This window comes from Podospora bellae-mahoneyi, chromosome 4 (assembly GCF_035222275.1).
Source record: "Podospora bellae-mahoneyi strain CBS 112042 chromosome 4, whole genome shotgun sequence".
NCBI classification, from domain to species: Eukaryota; Fungi; Ascomycota; class Sordariomycetes; order Sordariales; family Podosporaceae; genus Podospora; species Podospora bellae-mahoneyi.
This window is the reverse complement of record NC_085883.1, coordinates 216,887-234,622: the sequence shown is the minus strand read 5'-3', so window position 1 is coordinate 234,622 and position 17,736 is coordinate 216,887. Positions and strand designations below refer to the sequence as shown.

Sequence of the window (17,736 nt, the reverse complement as noted above, 5' to 3'; positions counted from 1 at the left end):
TGCGTAGATATGTAGGTAGCGTCACTGTTGAGCAGAGATGCCAAGTGGTGTCTTGTGACGGATATAGACCTTGCGAAGCTCGCCTCTTTTCGCTCAATGATGTGTACATCCATGTTTGTGATCACTCGCCCAATTCGTTTGCTTCGACATGTCCATCTCCCACAAGCACGTCAAACTTGAACCGCACAGCATTGTACATGTACCAGATTGTCAATATCTCGAAGGGAAAAGAAAATAATTGTCATCGCACCCGGCAAACCCATTGATTCCGTTTTTCAATGACTAAACATGGAAGCCAGAACTTGTCTCGAGTCTGGAGAGACCACGTCCCATCACAACAGCACACACCTGCACGGCCGGGGGGGGAGCGAGTCCAGCGTGTGGCAGCAGAGAGAGGACCGAGAGGTAGAGAGAATGCGTCCATAAAAGAGCCCAACCCATTACTCCGAATGCAAGGCCGCCAAGAATCCATTGTCCATTCACATTGTTGATGAAGAAATCTACTTGGACTCCTCCTCGCCCTCGCCGAGAAGGGCGTTTCTCTTCGCCGCCTGTCTCTCGAGCTTGCGCTCGCGGGCAGCCTTGGTTCTGGCACGCTTGGCATCCATCTCCTCCTTGATCTGTCTCTCGCGAGCCTTCTCGGCCTTGGCACGGTGAATCTGCGAGGTGAATGTCAGTGTCATGTGTCCAAAACACACCGCCCACAAGATGGAGGAAAACATACGTGCTCAACGAGGGCACGCTTGTGCTTGAAGGTGTTACCCTTGGCGGAGTGGTAGAGCTCGTGGTAGAGGTGCTTGTCAATCTTGCCGCTGGCGCGGTACTTGACGAGCAGACGGCGGAGGACACGCTGGCGACGCATCCAGAGGACCTGCCTGCACCGGTTGTCAGCACACATGCTCGATTTGTCATGCATTTCTTCTACCCCCCCACTCCCGAGCATCAAAATCCAAAAAGATATCCCCGACTGTCTTCGAGTCCTATCCTCCCATTCTGATACTCGGCCGGGAAATCGAAGGCGGTTGTTACGTACTCGGGCATACGGGCATCGGCGGTACCCTTGCGCTTACCGAAGCCACGGTGGCGACCAATCCGGCGGGCGAGGTTCAGCTCCCGCGCGCGAGAGCGCGAGTGCATGGTGACGGGCTTCTTGATGATGAGGCCATCGGAGACGAGCTTGCGGATCGTCTGGCGGGAGTTGGCGTTGGAGATCTCGCTGACCTCGTTGGGGTCGAGCCAAATCTTGCGCTGACCGCAGCCCAGGACGGACGACGCCAGGCGCTTCTGGGTCCTCAGGTTAACCCTACAGAGCCGAAAACGTCAGCATCTTGTCGCTCTGTCTGTATTTTTATTGTATTTTTTTCGATGGGCGCGTGTGTCTGGAGGTGTGCATGTGTGTGTGTGTGCTCGACGGAAATCGGGGATTCGACAAGGGCTGTATCTTCGGCGGTTCGTTCGGTTTGCACGGAGGAGTTGGCCATCGTGCCCCCCAAACTCGCCGGCCTTTGAAATGTGGCAGGTCTGTGATGGGAATCGGTCGGATCGATGACGGCTGGTACTCACATCTTGACGGATTGATGCTGTAGATGGTTAGTATGGGAGGTTGTCGATGGATTGGATTTTCCGCTGAGGGGAAGTTCGTTCCTCAGAATTTCTCAAGCCGCCAGTTTGTGGGTTTCCCGGGTGGGCCCGCAAATTTGGCTGCGATTGGCAAAGGGTTCGTGTGGATCACGTGCCCTAACGCGTGCAACCAATTGCTCGCTGCAACTCCGGCAAGGAGTCAGCGGTCCATGCGCCCGCCCCCACTTCATTTCCTATCAGCTTATCAAGGGCTCATCAATGACAACATCAGCTTGCTCTCTGTTGACATGGGGCAGATATTGGCAGGTTATTGCTATTTGAATGATATGATTACCTGATAGCATGTTAGTAAGGCCTAAGTTGCCAGGAGAAAGATAGAAACAAAAAATGAAACTTATTTTCCCATGGGCACAAACTCGGGTCTTCTTGGACACCAAGCACTTGCACTTACAAATCATGACTTCATGACCTTTATGCATGCCCGGCTTCCCATTGACATCAGATGCCAAAACAGGCATTCCACCAGAAAAAAATTCTATCAACACTTTTACAATCATGGACCTCGAACTTTTGATCGCGAGGAGGTAGATACTCAAATGAGGCCCGTCTTCCACCTACTCAAACTTATCGAAGCCATGGATGCAGTCTGCTCCTGACAAACATACTTGCCCATGGCAACACAGTAAAATAGTTATTAACAGCCAACTTCAAAAACCCAACTCCCGTCCCCAACACCTCGATCCCCTTTTATCATCCCTGCCAGTTGTCTCGGAGGCTATTCTTGATTTAGTTTCTCCTCAAATACCACACTCCCATTTCCACACCCTAACAGCCAACCCACATGCATACATGTCGTCTACAATTTAAAGTCAATAGCCTGCAATGTGAATTCAAAGTCCCCCAAAAGAGTATTACATATACCTTCTCAACACTTTTCTACCATAATTTGCCGCCAACAGATGATTCTCTTTTGAAAGCCATCAAGGATGCCCAAATCGTCACTCAACTGTCCCCTAGAGTTTATTAAACATCAAACATATCCCGAGTCCTCAACGGTGAAACTCTAGGCTTTTCTTTACCTCAGCACCACAACACAACACAACACACCACTATACCTCTCAAGTCTCAACACTTTAACTACGTTCCACATGTTCAGTCACCAACAACCAAACCATGACACTTGAATCACCCCTTTGCCAGATGTAAGTGGAGACCTCAAATCTTTTAGATCTTCAAAGTACACGCAAACAACAACTAAAGTACTACCACCCTCCCCATCAGCAAAATACACCAAAATAACATTTTTCCCTTCCCAACTACCTATGTAACACCATGTAGACACAACCATTTTATTTCCCCCCTTACTCCTCCCCAAAAACATCCCCCCCCACATCCACCTTCCCAACTGCCATCAACTCCTTCTCATCCTCCACCTCATCATTCGACAGCCCCAACCCCCCCTGCCCCCCCTCCGCCTCCCTCCTCTCCCTAACCTGCGCCCCCAACCTCAGCGCCACCCTCTTGAAGTAATCCTGCATGCTCCTCTTCGCATTGGCCTGCATGTCCATCCCCGAAATCCACTTGTCAAACACCTTGCTCTCCTCGTCCGCCACGGCAAAAAGCTGTACAAAGGCCGCCTCTGCCGCCAGCTTGACCGGGATGACCGTGTCCCTCACCGAGGCAAACACGGGCGGCGCAAGGATGCTCAGGTGAGGGCGGACCATGTCGGGATGGGTGCGCGCCAGAGTCCGGACGAGCACAAGCGCCAACCGGCGCGTGTCGCTCGCGTTGCCCGGAGGGATAATGGTGGACAGTGTGGTGAAGATGGGCTTGGTGCTCTCAAACGGCTTGGGGAGGTCGGCAGAAAGGAGGTATTTCCCTGTGGCAGCGATATAATTGTCCGCAATCGACGGCTGTGTTCAAATGTTAGCTTCTTTTCGAACTCCCAAAACAAGACATCAAAAGCAAATAGTACTCACATCCTTCCCAACCATTCCCGCGCAAAGTACCTCGGGCAACTCGTCCCCAAGCCCACACTCACCCACCACTCCCGCCGCCTCCAACAGAACCGCATTCAACGCCAACACCCCCATCAACCCCCCTTCCCCTCCCTTCAGTACCCTGTTCCTCAACAACCCCCCGGCCACTTCCACACTGACGTTCCTGACCAACGCCCCAAACAGCTTCGCATGCGTAATCACCATCCCGCTGTCCCTCTCGTCCAGCTCATCCCCCCCGTCAATCATCCCCAGGATCGCCTGCCTCGACCCCTCACCCATGTTGCCTCCCGCCCGGCTAACAACCTCATACAGCGCCTTGAGCATGGCCGTCTTGACCCCGGTATCGCTCGTCTTCGAACCCGTCACCAACTCCGCAATCAGCGGGTCAACCCTCGGCGTAAACTTGATCAGCGTCCCCAGCGCCTTCGCCGCCCTGCTCCTCAACTGCTCGCTCGACGTGTCCGCCAAACTCTTGGCAAACGTCCTCTGCAGCTGCGGCAAGAACGGCTTCAGCGCCGCCGGCATCTTCTCCAACAAGTTATTCAGCGTAAGCAAAATCGCCGACTTGACCTCGGTCGACCGCTCAGACACAACACGGATGAGCGGGCCGGTGATCTGTGTGACAAACGGCTTGAGCGCCGCCTCGCTCGTCCTGTCCACCACGTCGGAGATGGCCAGCGCGGCGCTGACCCTCTGTTCTGTCGTGCCGTTCATGAGACCCTGCAAGAAGATGGGCAAGATGGCGTTGATGCCCTTGGGCAGCTCGAAACCAGGTAGGTTGACCCCCGCAACGCCCACGTGGAGGAGCGTCTGTCTTGTCGACGGGACCAGCGCCTCCATCTCCTCCTTCTTGAGCCGCTTGGTGAACTCGCTCAGGGCGCTCCACGCGGACCGGACGACTTCCTTGTCACGATCGTCAAACGAAATCAGCAGCGCCCGGATGATGTCCTGGTTGTATCTCGAGTAGTCCACGTCGGCCTCGGCGAAGAACTTGGCCAAGTGGCGAGCGGTGGCCGATCTCTTGCGGTGATCTTCGTGCTTAGTGAGCTGCAACAGCACGTTCATCACCACATTGAGCCCGTCATACTCGTCAATAGATAGCAGCACCGTGTCAAATGAGTTGTCGAGGTCCTCCCTGAGGTCGTCCTCGGTGCAGTTGATAATGTTGTCCATGAGCGAGTTGATGATGTTTGGCAGACGGCGGTTCATAGCCGGACCGGCCACCTTGGACAGGCTCGCCAACGCCTTTGCGTTAAAGGCCGAAATAGGCGGCGCGATGAGCGTCGGGATGAGGTTGGGCAGAATGATGTTGGAGCGCGTCGTCTCGGTAAGCAACGTGAGCAGAGCCGCGAGAGCATTGTCAGCATCCTCGTCGGACCGCAGCAGGTTAAGCAGATACGGCAGCACCTGATCAATCGCACGCTTGCCGAGGATCTGCTGCAGCGAGTCAAATGCCTCGGCCGCTGCCTCGCGAACCTCATCATCCGAGTCGGTGAGAGCCGTGCGGACAACAGAAATGAGCGTCTTCTCGTGGTCCTCCAGCGCTTCTGGAGAGGCAGAAGAGATGAGCTCCTTGAGCGCAAGGCAGATGCCCTGCTTGGCGTCCACATCGCTCGACGTCTGCAAGCCCTCCTCCAGCGTAGGCAACAAGGTAGCCAGCACACCATCTCCAGCCTTCCTGATAAGTTCACCAAGGGCGTTGCTAGCAATGACCTTGTGCTCCATGTTGGAGCTGCCCAACCGCCGAATAATAAGCTGCGTGAGCGTTGGTACCAGCTCCTTGAGGGTTCTGGGACTGTGCACCAACGCCTTCCAGACACTGATAGCCGCCGATCGCACCGCACCCGCTGTATCACATCTGCAGACATACAGCGCCGAGAGAATCTTGTTCCGCTTCTCATCCCCGAGAACCTCACGGAGAGACGCACCGGCCTCCTTGGTAGCATCCTGATCCTCCTCCTCGTCCTCCTCGGCATTGGCTTTGATACCAGCCAAGTTGAACAACAAATCACCGACCAACTCAACAGAGCTGAGACGGATGCGGTAGCTATCGTCAGCAAGACCACGCTCAAGCTCAGGAAGGAGCAAGTCAACCGCACGAACTGCAAAGTTCTTGACCAGAAGGCGACCAGCACGGAGAGCTGTTTCTCTGATGCTCTCAACATCATCCGCAAGACCAGACAAGATAGGCGGGATGATCTTGCCGAGATAGTTGGCGAAGCTATTGCCGAAGCACACGGGCAAGAAGATGAACAGCGACATAAAGCCCTCGCGGACCGAGGCCTTGGCAGACTCGACATTTTGCAAAATGGTAGGCAAGGTCTCCTCCAATCTCGAAGTACCAAGACCAGCAAGAACCTCACTGAGCGCCTGGGCAGAACCAAGTCTGTCGCCCGCACCAGTATCGGACTTGAGCGTCTGCATAAGACCGGGAATAAGATCTGGCAGCGCATCCTCTCCCAGCTTCTCAACAAGTGAACCGAGGGCGCGGGAAGCTGTGGCACGGGTGGTAGGCACAGGATCAACAATGGCAAGCTTGAGACCAGCCACGAGCACAGGCAGATGAGAGACCAAATCCTTGCGCTCGGTAAGATGGGCCAAGCTGCCAATGACCTGGGCCGCCTTGCGCTTGGTGTTGGAACGATCGGCCAAACCACGCTCCAAGATACGGCTGACAAGAGCCAGCGAAGGCGCGTCGAGGTAATGCACGAACTGCACCTTGATGAGCGCATCGAGAGCAGTGTCGGTATACTTGGTGGCATCGCTGAGGGCCTTGAGGAGAACATCGACCAAGCTGTGAATCTCGGGGTTGGTGATGACCTCGCCAAATCTCTTCAAACTCTTGTTGGCCGCAGACCGCACCTCCTTGTGACTGTCGTTCAGGACAGCCGTCAGTGGTGGGATAATCTCGGGAAGACTCTGAGCCAGCTGTTGAGGGTCCAGGTACGCCATGGCACCCAACAGATCGCAAGCTCCCTTTTTGCTACGCCATTGATCGTCGTCAAGACCTCTGAGGAGTGTGGGCAAAATCTGCTTAACACCATACGAGCTCAGCTTGGCAAAGCAAGCCTTGGCAGCAGCCAGAGCAGCCTCACGCACATCCGCGTTGGCATCACCGAAACCGGCGAGAAGCTGGGGCACGATCTGGATGACATAGGGCTCAAAGACACGGCCCAGAATGGTTGACAGCAACTCATAAGCCAGTAGGGCAGACTCACGCTGACGGACATCCTTCTTGTTCTCGAGGCAGCTGTGAAGGGTAACCAGGATGCGATACTCCTTCAGCACAGCAATGCCCCTGCCCTGGACAAGACCAGCCAGACCGTAGGCAGCACCGCGCTGCTCAGGGTACTTCTGAGACGTCATCAAAACCTCGAGCATCTGGTCGAAGTACTTGGACGACTTGTCACCCGAAATACGAACCAGGGGGGGGAGGCACTCGGCAATGGCATACTGCACAGTTTCGGACGGGGTGCTGAGCGTCGAAAGCAGGCGCTCAATGACAACCGGGATCTTCTTGTCGCCGTGCTTGAGATGGCGGGCAAGAGCACCATACATGATGATAACAGCCTCGTTGACACGGTCTGCCGCCTCAGAGTGTTTGTCAGGCGCCTCGAGCGTCTTTTCAAACGTCTTCATGAGATTGTCAAGAATGCCCTTGCCGTGAATTTCGATGGCAATGTTGGCAGCCTCGAGCATTTCCGCACGTACATTGCCGTTTCGGTCACCGAGCGGCCCTTGCTCGATTAGATAGGCAAAGAATGGCTCGAGCTGGTTCTTTTGCAAATGTGGTGCAATATCCTTGAATGCGAGGGCAATACCATGTCTAGCCTCCCAAGGATCCGTCAGGTCCATCTTCTTGGGCATGCCAAACTCATCCAGCAGCTGCACGCGAGGCTTCGCTAGCTCGCTGTAAGATGCCCTGAGCTTCTCAAGAATAGGGTTGATGACATTGGGGTGTTGGCTGGCAGCCTCGGCAAGCGATCTGGCAGCGGCGCGGCGAAGCTGCGCATCCTTGCTTTCCAAGTAGGGCAGCATCTTGTGAGCGAGCTCTTCGGTAACCTTGAACTCACTCTCCTCCCAAATCTCGCGAGCAGTATCAACGTTCTCTTCCACGTCGTCGTGGCAGGCGAGCCAGATCTCTTCCGAGACCTCAAGATCGCTCATGTCCACATCGGCGCTGATGGACTGCAGCACCGCAGACCGCACGCTTGTTTGAGAAACAACGGCACCGCGAGACAGGATTGCAATTTCTTCAGGAGTGATGTTGGGGGCAACACAGCGCACCATGTCGGCAAAGCAATCCTTGATGATTTTGTAGTGCTGGTTATACTTTTGCATCGACGCAATCAGCGTGGCAATGATTTGATCACGGGGAACCGCCTCATCCGACGAGGCATCTGTGTGGAAAGTGAGAATATCGATGGCGAGAACAACCTGGGCATCGCGGTCTTCGGCGGTGGCGCCAAAACCCCCCTTCTCCAGGACAAGCAGCACGAGCGGCAAGATGTATATGAGCGAGACCGTGTCAAAGGGGCGCTGCTCACCAGCAAAACGCAAGCGGTACAGCACCCTGGTAACAAGATCAAAGAAAGGCTCTTGGGTATAGGTGTCCGGCAGTGCTGAGACCTCATGGGCGCGGAGGGTAGCAGCCCCGATAAAGGGGCGGATGGGCCCAAGTCGGTTCGTGACTTGCTCGGCACAAGAGACCAAAGCTAATGGGCCCGTCTCTGCAGTGATCAAGCAAGCGCCGGCATCGATAACATCCAGGGTTGCCTTGACGGCCGCTCCGATCCAGCGGCTGGCATCTGTTGGTGGGCCTGTGGCCAGACTCTTGACAATGCCGAAGCCCCGAATCAACTTGGCAGCAGTCTGGCGGACAGAGTTCCGGACCTCCGCCTCTTTCTTGAGCTGGGCGTTCACCTTGGCGGTCTCGTCGGCAGTAAGCTTCTTTTGAGTACCCTTCTTTTGAGCGAGCTGTTCTCTGAGCTCCTGCTCCCACTTCAATGTGTCATAATCCTTGGTGTTCTTGTTGGGAACCGTGTTTTGTTTCTTGGCCAAAACGTCAACAAATGCAGTCCCTTCAGGGGTGCGGAAGATGGCAGCTTCGAGAGGACCGACGGCCTCAACCGCGGCGATATCCAGGTCTTGTTGAATGAGGTCAACGATGCGTGAAGTCATGGTTTCAGGGGCAACAAAGACGAGCTCGGCAGCCGCATTGTACGCTGCGGCCTTGACGGCCTCTGACTTTTGCTCGAAGCCAGTCCTCTGAACAATCTCGTCGATGAGCCGTTGGTCGTATTTTCTGGCGAGCTCACCGGGATCAAGCTGGACTCTCAAGCAAAGCTCAATCCAGCTCGCACGTGGGATAAGATTGGGCTTGGCCAAGACGAGCACAGAGCACATTTGCGTCTCCAGTTTGGTCTTGTCGACCTCAGGTCCAGCCCGTTCTGGGCTCAGGCAAATGGCCTTGAGTACCAGGTGAAGGTTGGTCGCTTCCGACTTGGAAAGAACAGCGGCTGTTTCCTTGTCGCCCGTCTCGAGAGCTTCGATCCACTGCCACAAGCCGTTGATAATCTCCGCGGCGATAGACAACTCTTCCGAACCAGCTGTCTTTACACAGAGCTCGGTCAGACTATCCATGGCCTGGCGTCTTACCGCAGGAGTAGTGACGGTGGAGCAAATCACATAGATGTATGCTTGCGCCCAGGCTAGTCTCGCGGCAGCGTTGCTAGAAGCCAGGGTAGAGGCTGTGCTGGAGAGCGCGCGGGTAAGCCACTCGAGATCATCTCCAGTGAACTTGCCGTAGATTCTTGGGACGAGCAAGTAGGATGGCTTTGGCTCAAACGCCAAACTGTTCTTCTCGATAGCCGCCTTCTTGATGACCTCCTGCAGCTTGGCGCTCTGCAACCTGTGAAACAGCGGTGCGAGGCCGCAGACAACAAGCGCGCCAGTTACAATGCCGTTTTGCGAAGCGGTGGCAGAGTTGGCGACAACCTCGTTGAAGGTAGCCAAAAGTGGTGGCACCACAGCTTCAGCGAACGTGATGAAACCCGCGGGAAGCCCTGCTTCGGTATCTTGGGGAATGCTCCGCAGCACCTCGCCGGCTCGAAGAATCCAAATCCGACGGACGGGGAACTTCTTGTCTGCCAGCCCCTTGGCGTAAACGTCAACCAGCGCTTTTGGAACTTCAGACCCGGTAAGCAACGAAATAGCACTGGCGTTGAGAGCAAGAGTTTCGGCGCTCAGGGCGGCTTCGTTGGCCTCCTTGCCCACAACGGTAGGGAGCCCAGTGGCAATCTTGGTTGCGATAGATGGGGAGGTAGGCAAAGCAACAAGGATTTCCGAGTGAAGAACCCTGTGCTCGGCAGAGGCGAGCTTTCCCCCCTTTAAAGGAGTGAGCACTTCATCAGCAGACTTTTCCACCTCGGTCAGATCCTTGGAGCTCGCGGCGAGCGCTTTGAATGCCGACACAGCCCCAGTGCGAATCGCAGCATTAGAAGACTTGAGGTTGGAGAGTAGTGGTTTTGTGAATCGCCCACTGAGTGCTTTGGACAGGTCGAAACCAGGGAGAGAGCGAACCAGGGGCGTGATGAGATCGTTCAGCACCACTTCAGGGGCTCTCAGCAGACCCTTTTCCAGAGCTGGAAAAACGTCCTTGTCGAGATCCTCAACCGTCACGAAGGCTGAGAAAAAGTCACTCAGACCATTGGCGATGTGTTTGGGGACTGGCGTTCTTGATCCAACAATCTCGCGTGTGTAAAAGGTAATGTATAGGCTCTTTACGCTTTCGACAATGGGTTTAGCCTCGGGTTTTCGTGAGCACACACCGGCAATCACGCCCAGCAAGGCAGTATTTTTGGCGGTTGATTGTGTTCCTTTGGTTGTGAGAAGCTTGATGGCAGCCTCGACGGCCTTGATATCGGCTGAAACAATTTTCCTGAACCCCCTCCGAGTGATGACCAGCGCCGACCTCCCCACGCTGTCCCTCGCGGTCGCCTGAAGACATTTGTCGAGGCCATCGGCTGTTGCTTGAATAATGTCGTTCCCAAACTTCTCCCAGAGCGTTGTCCCGGCGAGGTTATCAATCAATAGATTGCACCATTCCAGCAGCACAAACGCATTTCCTGGCGCAATTCCGGGTTTCTGGATCTCCTGCTTCACGGCGGCCACTAGTGGGGCGAGGACATCGGCTTCCCCTGTTTTGCAGATCGAGACAAGACATCGCTGTACGGCGTGTCGAGAGTGCTTATCGGTGTAAAACGCATGGGTCCAGAATATGACCTTGAGGAGGCCTAGAGTAGAGGGCTTGTCGAGAGCTGTCCACAGCCGAAGAGACAGACAGGGTTAGATTAGCTGACCACACCACTTGACCACTTGCTGCTAGGGACAGACGGGAACCGGTGCTCACATTTATGGGCAATCTTCTCGTCAATGGCGCGCAATTGGGCGATTCTGGCGGTTGTGGACGAGAGGGTCAGGGCCGTCTTTGCGTGCTTGAGGTCAAAGTCGCTCGACGAGGCGTTGGCAGAAACAGTGGCAGCTTCAGACATGTTGGATGTGGTGTTCAAGTAATGGGTCGTATAATGACATGGTCGGGCGGCCCAGTCCCGCAGTCGATTTTGGAGAGATTGGAGAGGGAAAAATGAAGACGCTAGCCGTGATATGTTGCTTCCAGAAGGCTGTCCCTGAACTGTCACTGTCCACCTCAGACTGTTTTTCGGCGACGACTCACATTTCGCCCAAAGTGGGCTGTTCTGCAGCTGCCACACCCAAGCTGCCTGGTAATTATTGGCACTGTGCTTTCCATCAGTATTATTACGCTGGACACAGTGCGTGAGTGCCCGGAATTCTTCTAACTGCCCCGCACCCCGCCCCTATCCAACGATCCAACGGCGGCAGAGCTGTCTCACATTTGCTTGGGAGCTTCATCTTTTTTTGCCCACTTCGAACCTACAGCTATGTAGATAGGTACCCTTTGCGACTCAATAGCACTCCTTTGGCGCAATCAGAACAACGATTGACCCATTCTCGAGCTTCAAACCCGCTGTTTCCAAGCTTCAAACGTCTCTCCCGAATCACCACCTACCTACTTTACCTTTGCTACCTGAAACCCTTGAAGCCCGGTCAATTTGCGACAGCGACTACCACAGCTCAGGGCAAACCACGACTCTTGTCCCTCCGCCGCGCTGACCGGAATGCCCAGCTGGAATAGCGACCCCATCGCAGCGGTGGGGTGCTCCACCTGAATCTGGCAGGCGGTCGTGTTTTGCCCGTTAATCAAGCAGGCTGAGTCGAGAAATTTCAGGGCCGTCCTCAGTGTCAGTCAGCGCCAACATCCCATAATATCGCCGGCCGTCCTCTCGCTTTGCTGTGTTTTCCTCGCAACTTCTTTCCCACAGCACCCCATACTTACAGCATGGCCGGCAAGAAGAAGACAAAGAAGCCGGCCGCGAACCCGGCTCGCGGCTTTGCGACCACTTCCATCGCATCCAAGCCCAGAGCAGACCCCGCCGAAGCTGCCGCCGACACCCCGGCCGGCAAAGGTGACGATGCCGCCGCCCCGCCAGCCGCTGACGCAAAAGATGCCCCGCAAGCCGCCGGCACCACCAACACGACCAACGCACCCAAAGCGAAGGAACTCAGTCCCGAAGAATTCGAGCGCCAGTTGGAGGAGTCGGCTTTGCAAATATTGGTGGACAAATACGCGGCCAAAGTCAGAAGAGATGCCCAGAGAATCAAAACTCGCCTCGAGACAGACAGACGGATCCTGCGCGGACAGGCCGAGACCATCAACACCAGGAAATGGCTTCCCCAAGAGCTGATGGACCATGTTCTGGATTTGATTCAAGCAGAGGCCCGATTCGCTGCGTCGAGCGTCACATCAGAGGGCGCAACTAGTAGACTACCTCCTGAGGAAGACCTCATCATCAAGCTATGGACCCTCCAGCAAACATTGGAGAACACCGACTTTCCCAAGGATAGAGTACAGCCCGCGCTCCAATTCGCTCTCGACATTGCGCCAAACATCTCGCCCAATGTCAAGAGTGATTCTATCTGGGGTCTGGAGGAGATTTTAGACTGGCTGGCCAGGGAATGCTCCAAGGCCGAGCTGCCAGACTACAGTGGACGGAAACCAGGCTCGGGCAAGGCACAAGGAGGTATGTTCCCTGCCCATGTACCGTTATCTTTAGGTTACCATATTGTTCACGCTAATTCTCTCACAGACATCAGCGCTGATTCTCCCCTGCCTTCTGGCGCGACCACGCCCTTTGACCTCGAACCCCGCCGCGGACAAAAGGGCAAGAATGGTGCACCTGATCGATCCCGTCAACCGTCGCCCAAGAAATCGAACGTAACATACGATGAGGATATCGAGCCTGACCAACTGCTGCCCTTGTACCTCGAGACACAGGAGAAACTGTTCGAGATTCGGCGCCCGCGGCAAGATGTGGCCAAAGGCAAGGGTGGTGCCAAGGGAAACACTGTGGCGGACCCAGAAGAGGCTCTTTGCTTGGCCAAGCTCGACAGGATCGAAAAGGATGTGCTCTTTGACAAGTATGTGGCCGAGCAGCAATGGAGAGACAAGAAAATTGCTCTCGAAAAGGACTACGCGACAGCCAAGGCGGAGGCAAAGAAGAAACAGGCCGAGGAGGAACCCGCTCCTGCGCCAACAGCCGAGACAGACGATATCAACGAAGAAGCGGAACGTATTGCCGCTGAGATTCTGGCCGAACAGGATGATGACGAGGACGGTGCTCTGGCCGATCTCTTTGCTAGCTTACCAGTGAATGAGGTTGACCCACTGACTGGAAAGTCCAACACTGTCATGAACGGCGCAGATGGCTCGAAAGTAACCATCAGGGACTTTGGGAAGTGGACTGGCGTGAGCCCAATACGGGTTCTGGAGGAGGCGTGCCGCTCGAGGGACTCATCTGTGAGGATATCATACCATGTTCTCTCCGATATTGCCTTTGCGAACCGACATGCAGTCAAGATTGTCTGGTCCAAACCTCAAGAGATCCCTCCTCCGCCTGAAAGCACCGAGATTGAGGTCTTTATGTCGCCAACGCAGTTTGTCTACAAGATGATCTCCATCTCTACTTCCGACTTGAAACAGTCTGAAGCCTACATTGCCACAACCGCCCTGTTTTGCATCTTTGGATCCTCGGGCAAGGAGGAAAAGGTGGCCCTCCGGCTGCCTGCCACTTGGAAGGATCTCTGGTCAGAAATGGCCGAGGCCAAGAAGAACAAGGCGGACGGGCTGGACCGCGACGCCCTCAGACATCTCCGGGATATGGTTCGCACTAGAATGGAGCAGGAACTGGAGGATGGTGTCTTGATTCAGGGCTTCAAGGGGCGTGGCCAGAGCAAGAACCTGACGGACTCGGATCAGTCCGACAATGAACGGGTCAAGCGACAATCATTTGATCCCGAGTATTATCGAAATATCTGGTTGCAAAAAGCACAAACCCCTCGGTTTCAAGTTATGCTGCAGTCAAGAGTACAGCTGCCCATGTGGCAGTTCCGAGAGCAAGTGGTCAACGCCGTCGAGCAGAATCAGGTGGTGATTGTGTGCGGTGAGACTGGTTGCGGCAAAAGCACGCAGGTCCCCTCGTTTCTTCTCGAAGACCAGCTCATGAAGGGCAGGCCGTGCAAGATTTACTGCACAGAGCCTCGTCGTATCTCGGCCCTCTCGCTGGCCAAGCGCGTCAGTGAGGAGCTGGGAGAGAACAAGGGCGATTTGGGAACTTCTCGGTCCTTGGTCGGTTACTCGATCCGTCTCGAGTCCAACACTTGCCGGGAGACGCGGCTTGTGTATGCCACGACTGGTATAGTCATGCGCATGCTCGAGAGCTCCAACGACCTTCAAGAGATCACGCATCTGGTCCTTGATGAGGTCCACGAGCGTTCCATCGACAGCGATTTCCTCTTGATTGTCTTGAAGAAGCTGCTGATTCGAAGAAAGGACCTCAAGGTGGTGCTCATGTCGGCCACGGTGGATGCTGAGCGGTTCTCCAAGTACTTGAGCGGCGCGCCGGTTCTTACCGTTCCTGGCCGGACGTTCCCGGTTAGTGTTGCGTATCTGGAAGATGCCGTCGAGTTGACTGGGTATTCTCTTGACACGAGACCGGCAAAGGAGAAGTTCACCGATTTGGATGATGATGTCGAGGCTGAGATTGACAACTCGTCCAAACCTGAACTCATCAAAGCGCTCCGGCAGTACTCGCCCCGTACCCGCAATACCCTGGCGGCGATGGACGAGTATCAGATCGACTTTGACCTGGTGCTTCAGCTGATCTCGAGGATTGCGGTGGATCCGAATTACACAGATTTCAGCAAGGCCATCTTGGTCTTCTTGCCGGGTATTGCCGAGATTCGCACCCTCAACGATATGCTGCTGGGTGATAAGTTCTTTGCGGAGAATTGGCTGGTTTACCCCTTGCACTCGTCTATTGCCACGGAGGAGCAGGAGGCGGCCTTTTTGGTGCCGCCGCCGGGTGTTCGCAAGATTGTCCTGGCGACCAATATTGCCGAGACGGGTATCACGATCCCTGATGTGACGTGTGTCATTGACACGGGCAAGCATCGCGAGATGCGCTTCGACGAGAGACGGCAGCTTTCCCGTCTGATTGACACGTTCATCTCCCGCGCCAACGCGAAGCAGCGTCGCGGTCGTGCTGGTCGTGTGCAGGAGGGTCTGTGTTTCCACATGTTTACCAAGTACCGCCACGACAATATCATGAGCGATCAGCAGACCCCCGAGATGCTGCGGCTGTCGCTGCAGGAACTTGCGATTCGGGTCAAGACGTGCAAGATCGGTGGGATCGAGGAGACATTGGGCGAGGCGTTGGATCCCCCTTCAGCAAAGAACATTCGGAGGGCTATCGATGCCTTGGTGGATGTTCGTGCCTTGACGGCCTCGTCTGAGGAGCTGACACCGCTCGGTCTGCAGCTTGCCCGTCTACCTCTTGATGTCTTCCTCGGGAAACTCATCCTGCTGGGCTCCATCTTCAAGTGCCTCGACATGACCGTCACGGTGGCGGCGATCCTGTCGTCCAAATCCCCCTTTATCGCCCCCTTTGGCCAGCGCAGCCAAGCCGACACTGTCCGCCGCGGCTTCCGCAAGGGCGACTCGGACCTGTTGACCGTCTACAACGCCTACTCGGCCTGGAAGCGTGTCTGCCAGTCTTCGGCGAGCAGCGGGGCAGAGTACCAGTTCTGCCGCAAGAACTTTTTGTCGCCGCAGACGCTGGCCAACATTGAGGACCTCAAGGGCCAGCTCATCACTTCGGTGGTGGACTCTGGCTTCTTGCAGCTGACGGCCGAGGAGAGGCAGGCGCACAACCGGTTGCGGTTTGGCGGGCGGAGGAGGAGGAGCGGGCAGGTGTTTTTTGAGATACCGAAGAGGGTGGACGGCAACAGCGACAATGAGGTTGTGGCGCAGAGCGTGATCGCGTGGAGCTTTTACCCCAAGCTGCTGGTTAGGGAGGGGAAGGGGTGGAGGAACGTGGGGAACAACCAGGCGATCCAGCTGCATCCTAGCAGTGTGAATAAGGGGGGTGGGAATGGGGAGGTGAAGTGGATGAGTTATTATCATATTATGCAGAACAAGCAGTATGTGTTTTTTCTTTCTTTTCCTTTCTTCTCCTTTTCTGGGGGGGTGGTTGGGGACCTCTTTTGCTAACTGTGTTTGTTTGTTGTTTTTAGGTTCTTGAACGCTCATGAGACGACGGCTGTGGACCCGTTTGCTGTTGCGCTGCTTTGTGGGGATGTCCGCGCGGATTTGTACTCGGGGGTTTTGGTGCTGGATGGGAACCGGGCGAGGTTTGCGGTGCCGGATTGGAAGACCATGTTGGTTATGAAGGTGCTGAGGGCGAGGCTCAGGGAGATGCTGGCCAGGTGTTTTAAGAGTCCGGGGAGGCTGGTAACGGCGCAGCAGGAGAGGTGGTTGGAGGTTTGGCAGAGGATTTTTGGGCTGGCGTGGGAGGTGAGGGAGAGGGAGAGGGAGAAGGGTGGTGGTGGTGTTGCTGGGGGGAAGGAGTTGAGGTAGGATGTGGATTGAGTTGGGATGGGTTGGGATTGGGTAGATCTGGGGAGGAGTTGTGTATTATGGGTGTAGCATGTGTAAAGGTAGCGGGATAAAGACGAGATGTCATGTGGGTGTGAGGTGCATCAAGTCAGTATGGCCAAGCCAGATTCACTCTACGATTGCTCCCCCGCGGTTTGAAGTCTGGGAAAGGTGGTGTACATCTGCCTGCTCTCTCTGCCCTTCATGTTGATCGTTTAGACCGTCCTCTCTCCTCAAGATGAAAGCATTTACGTTCAGGATTGGAACCTCGGTGGTATCCAATCAAAGATATCGAGAATCGATGCAAGAATCACCCTGCCCTTGTTACCTTCACCTCCTCCCTCTTTTTCTGGGAGTTCTCACGTGTAGTGATGGTACGTCTCTTCTTTTAGCAATCCACGACCCCCTCGGGTAACGCTATGATAGGCCTCATCTAGGTGAAACACGAGGTAGCGATCAGAATGGGCATCAAAACAGATGGGGTAGGCAGGTAGGAATGGAAAGGCCAGAGATGGTGATGAATAGACTGCGGGGGAAGATCGATTTATCAGATTAGCTCTGGGGGGAGGGGGCTGGGTTTCTACGACACTTCTGAATGCTTTGTTCTTGACCGTGTGGCAGGTGGAAGATGAGTGGTGTGTGGAAGGATGGAATTTGCAGCTCAAAGAGATGGAACACATGTTTGATGAATCGAGGTCAATATTGCCAACTGCCAATGTAGATATGAGCTTGTGGTAGAGACCATGGTGGAGGTGATGTTTGAGGATAGGTATCTGATATTGATGCGATCTTTGAGATCTAACGACTCGGTGATAACCATCAGTCAGTGGAAGAAATATCCAATCTTGTGTGTATCTGGCGGATGCTATTCGCTCATCCAAAAAGCTCCGAGTTTCTTAGGGAGCCTGTACAGTTGAAAAGGCTTCGATCTCGCCGAGAACTCCCGAAACCATTTGGGATGCCGGATCTGATAACATTAATTGGCCTGTGAGAACACGAGATTGCACATGCCATGTCAGAAAGCATGTTTATCTTGTTTAGCCTATTTCTCACACAGTCGCTCAGCTGGTGAGGGTGCCCCGG

General features: G+C 54.9%; 2 protein-coding genes across 2 annotated transcripts; one reads left to right on the top strand and one right to left on the bottom strand.

The window, feature by feature from the left end:
* Window positions 1-126: 126 nt before the first annotated feature.
* Window positions 127-11,389, bottom strand: GCN1 (translational activator of GCN4). Its single transcript, XM_062872575.1, has 7 exons — window positions 11,317-11,389; window positions 10,993-11,263; window positions 3,561-10,900; window positions 2,947-3,494; window positions 1,034-1,303; window positions 725-875; window positions 127-659 (listed from the first exon to the last, which is right to left on the bottom strand). The coding sequence occupies exons 2-7, from the start codon at window positions 11,132-11,134 to the stop codon at window positions 501-503; spliced, it is 8,610 nt and encodes a 2,869-aa protein (XP_062731762.1). The 5' UTR covers window positions 11,135-11,263; window positions 11,317-11,389; the 3' UTR covers window positions 127-500.
* Window positions 11,390-11,515: 126 nt separating this feature from the next.
* On the top strand, window positions 11,516-17,221 carry QC761_400630 (uncharacterized protein). The gene is made up of 3 exons (XM_062878349.1): window positions 11,516-12,742; window positions 12,809-16,199; window positions 16,293-17,221. Exons 1-3 carry the CDS (start codon window positions 12,001-12,003, stop codon window positions 16,633-16,635), a joined length of 4,476 nt encoding a protein of 1,491 aa, XP_062731761.1. The 5' UTR covers window positions 11,516-12,000; the 3' UTR covers window positions 16,636-17,221.
* Window positions 17,222-17,736: the final 515 nt, after the last annotated feature.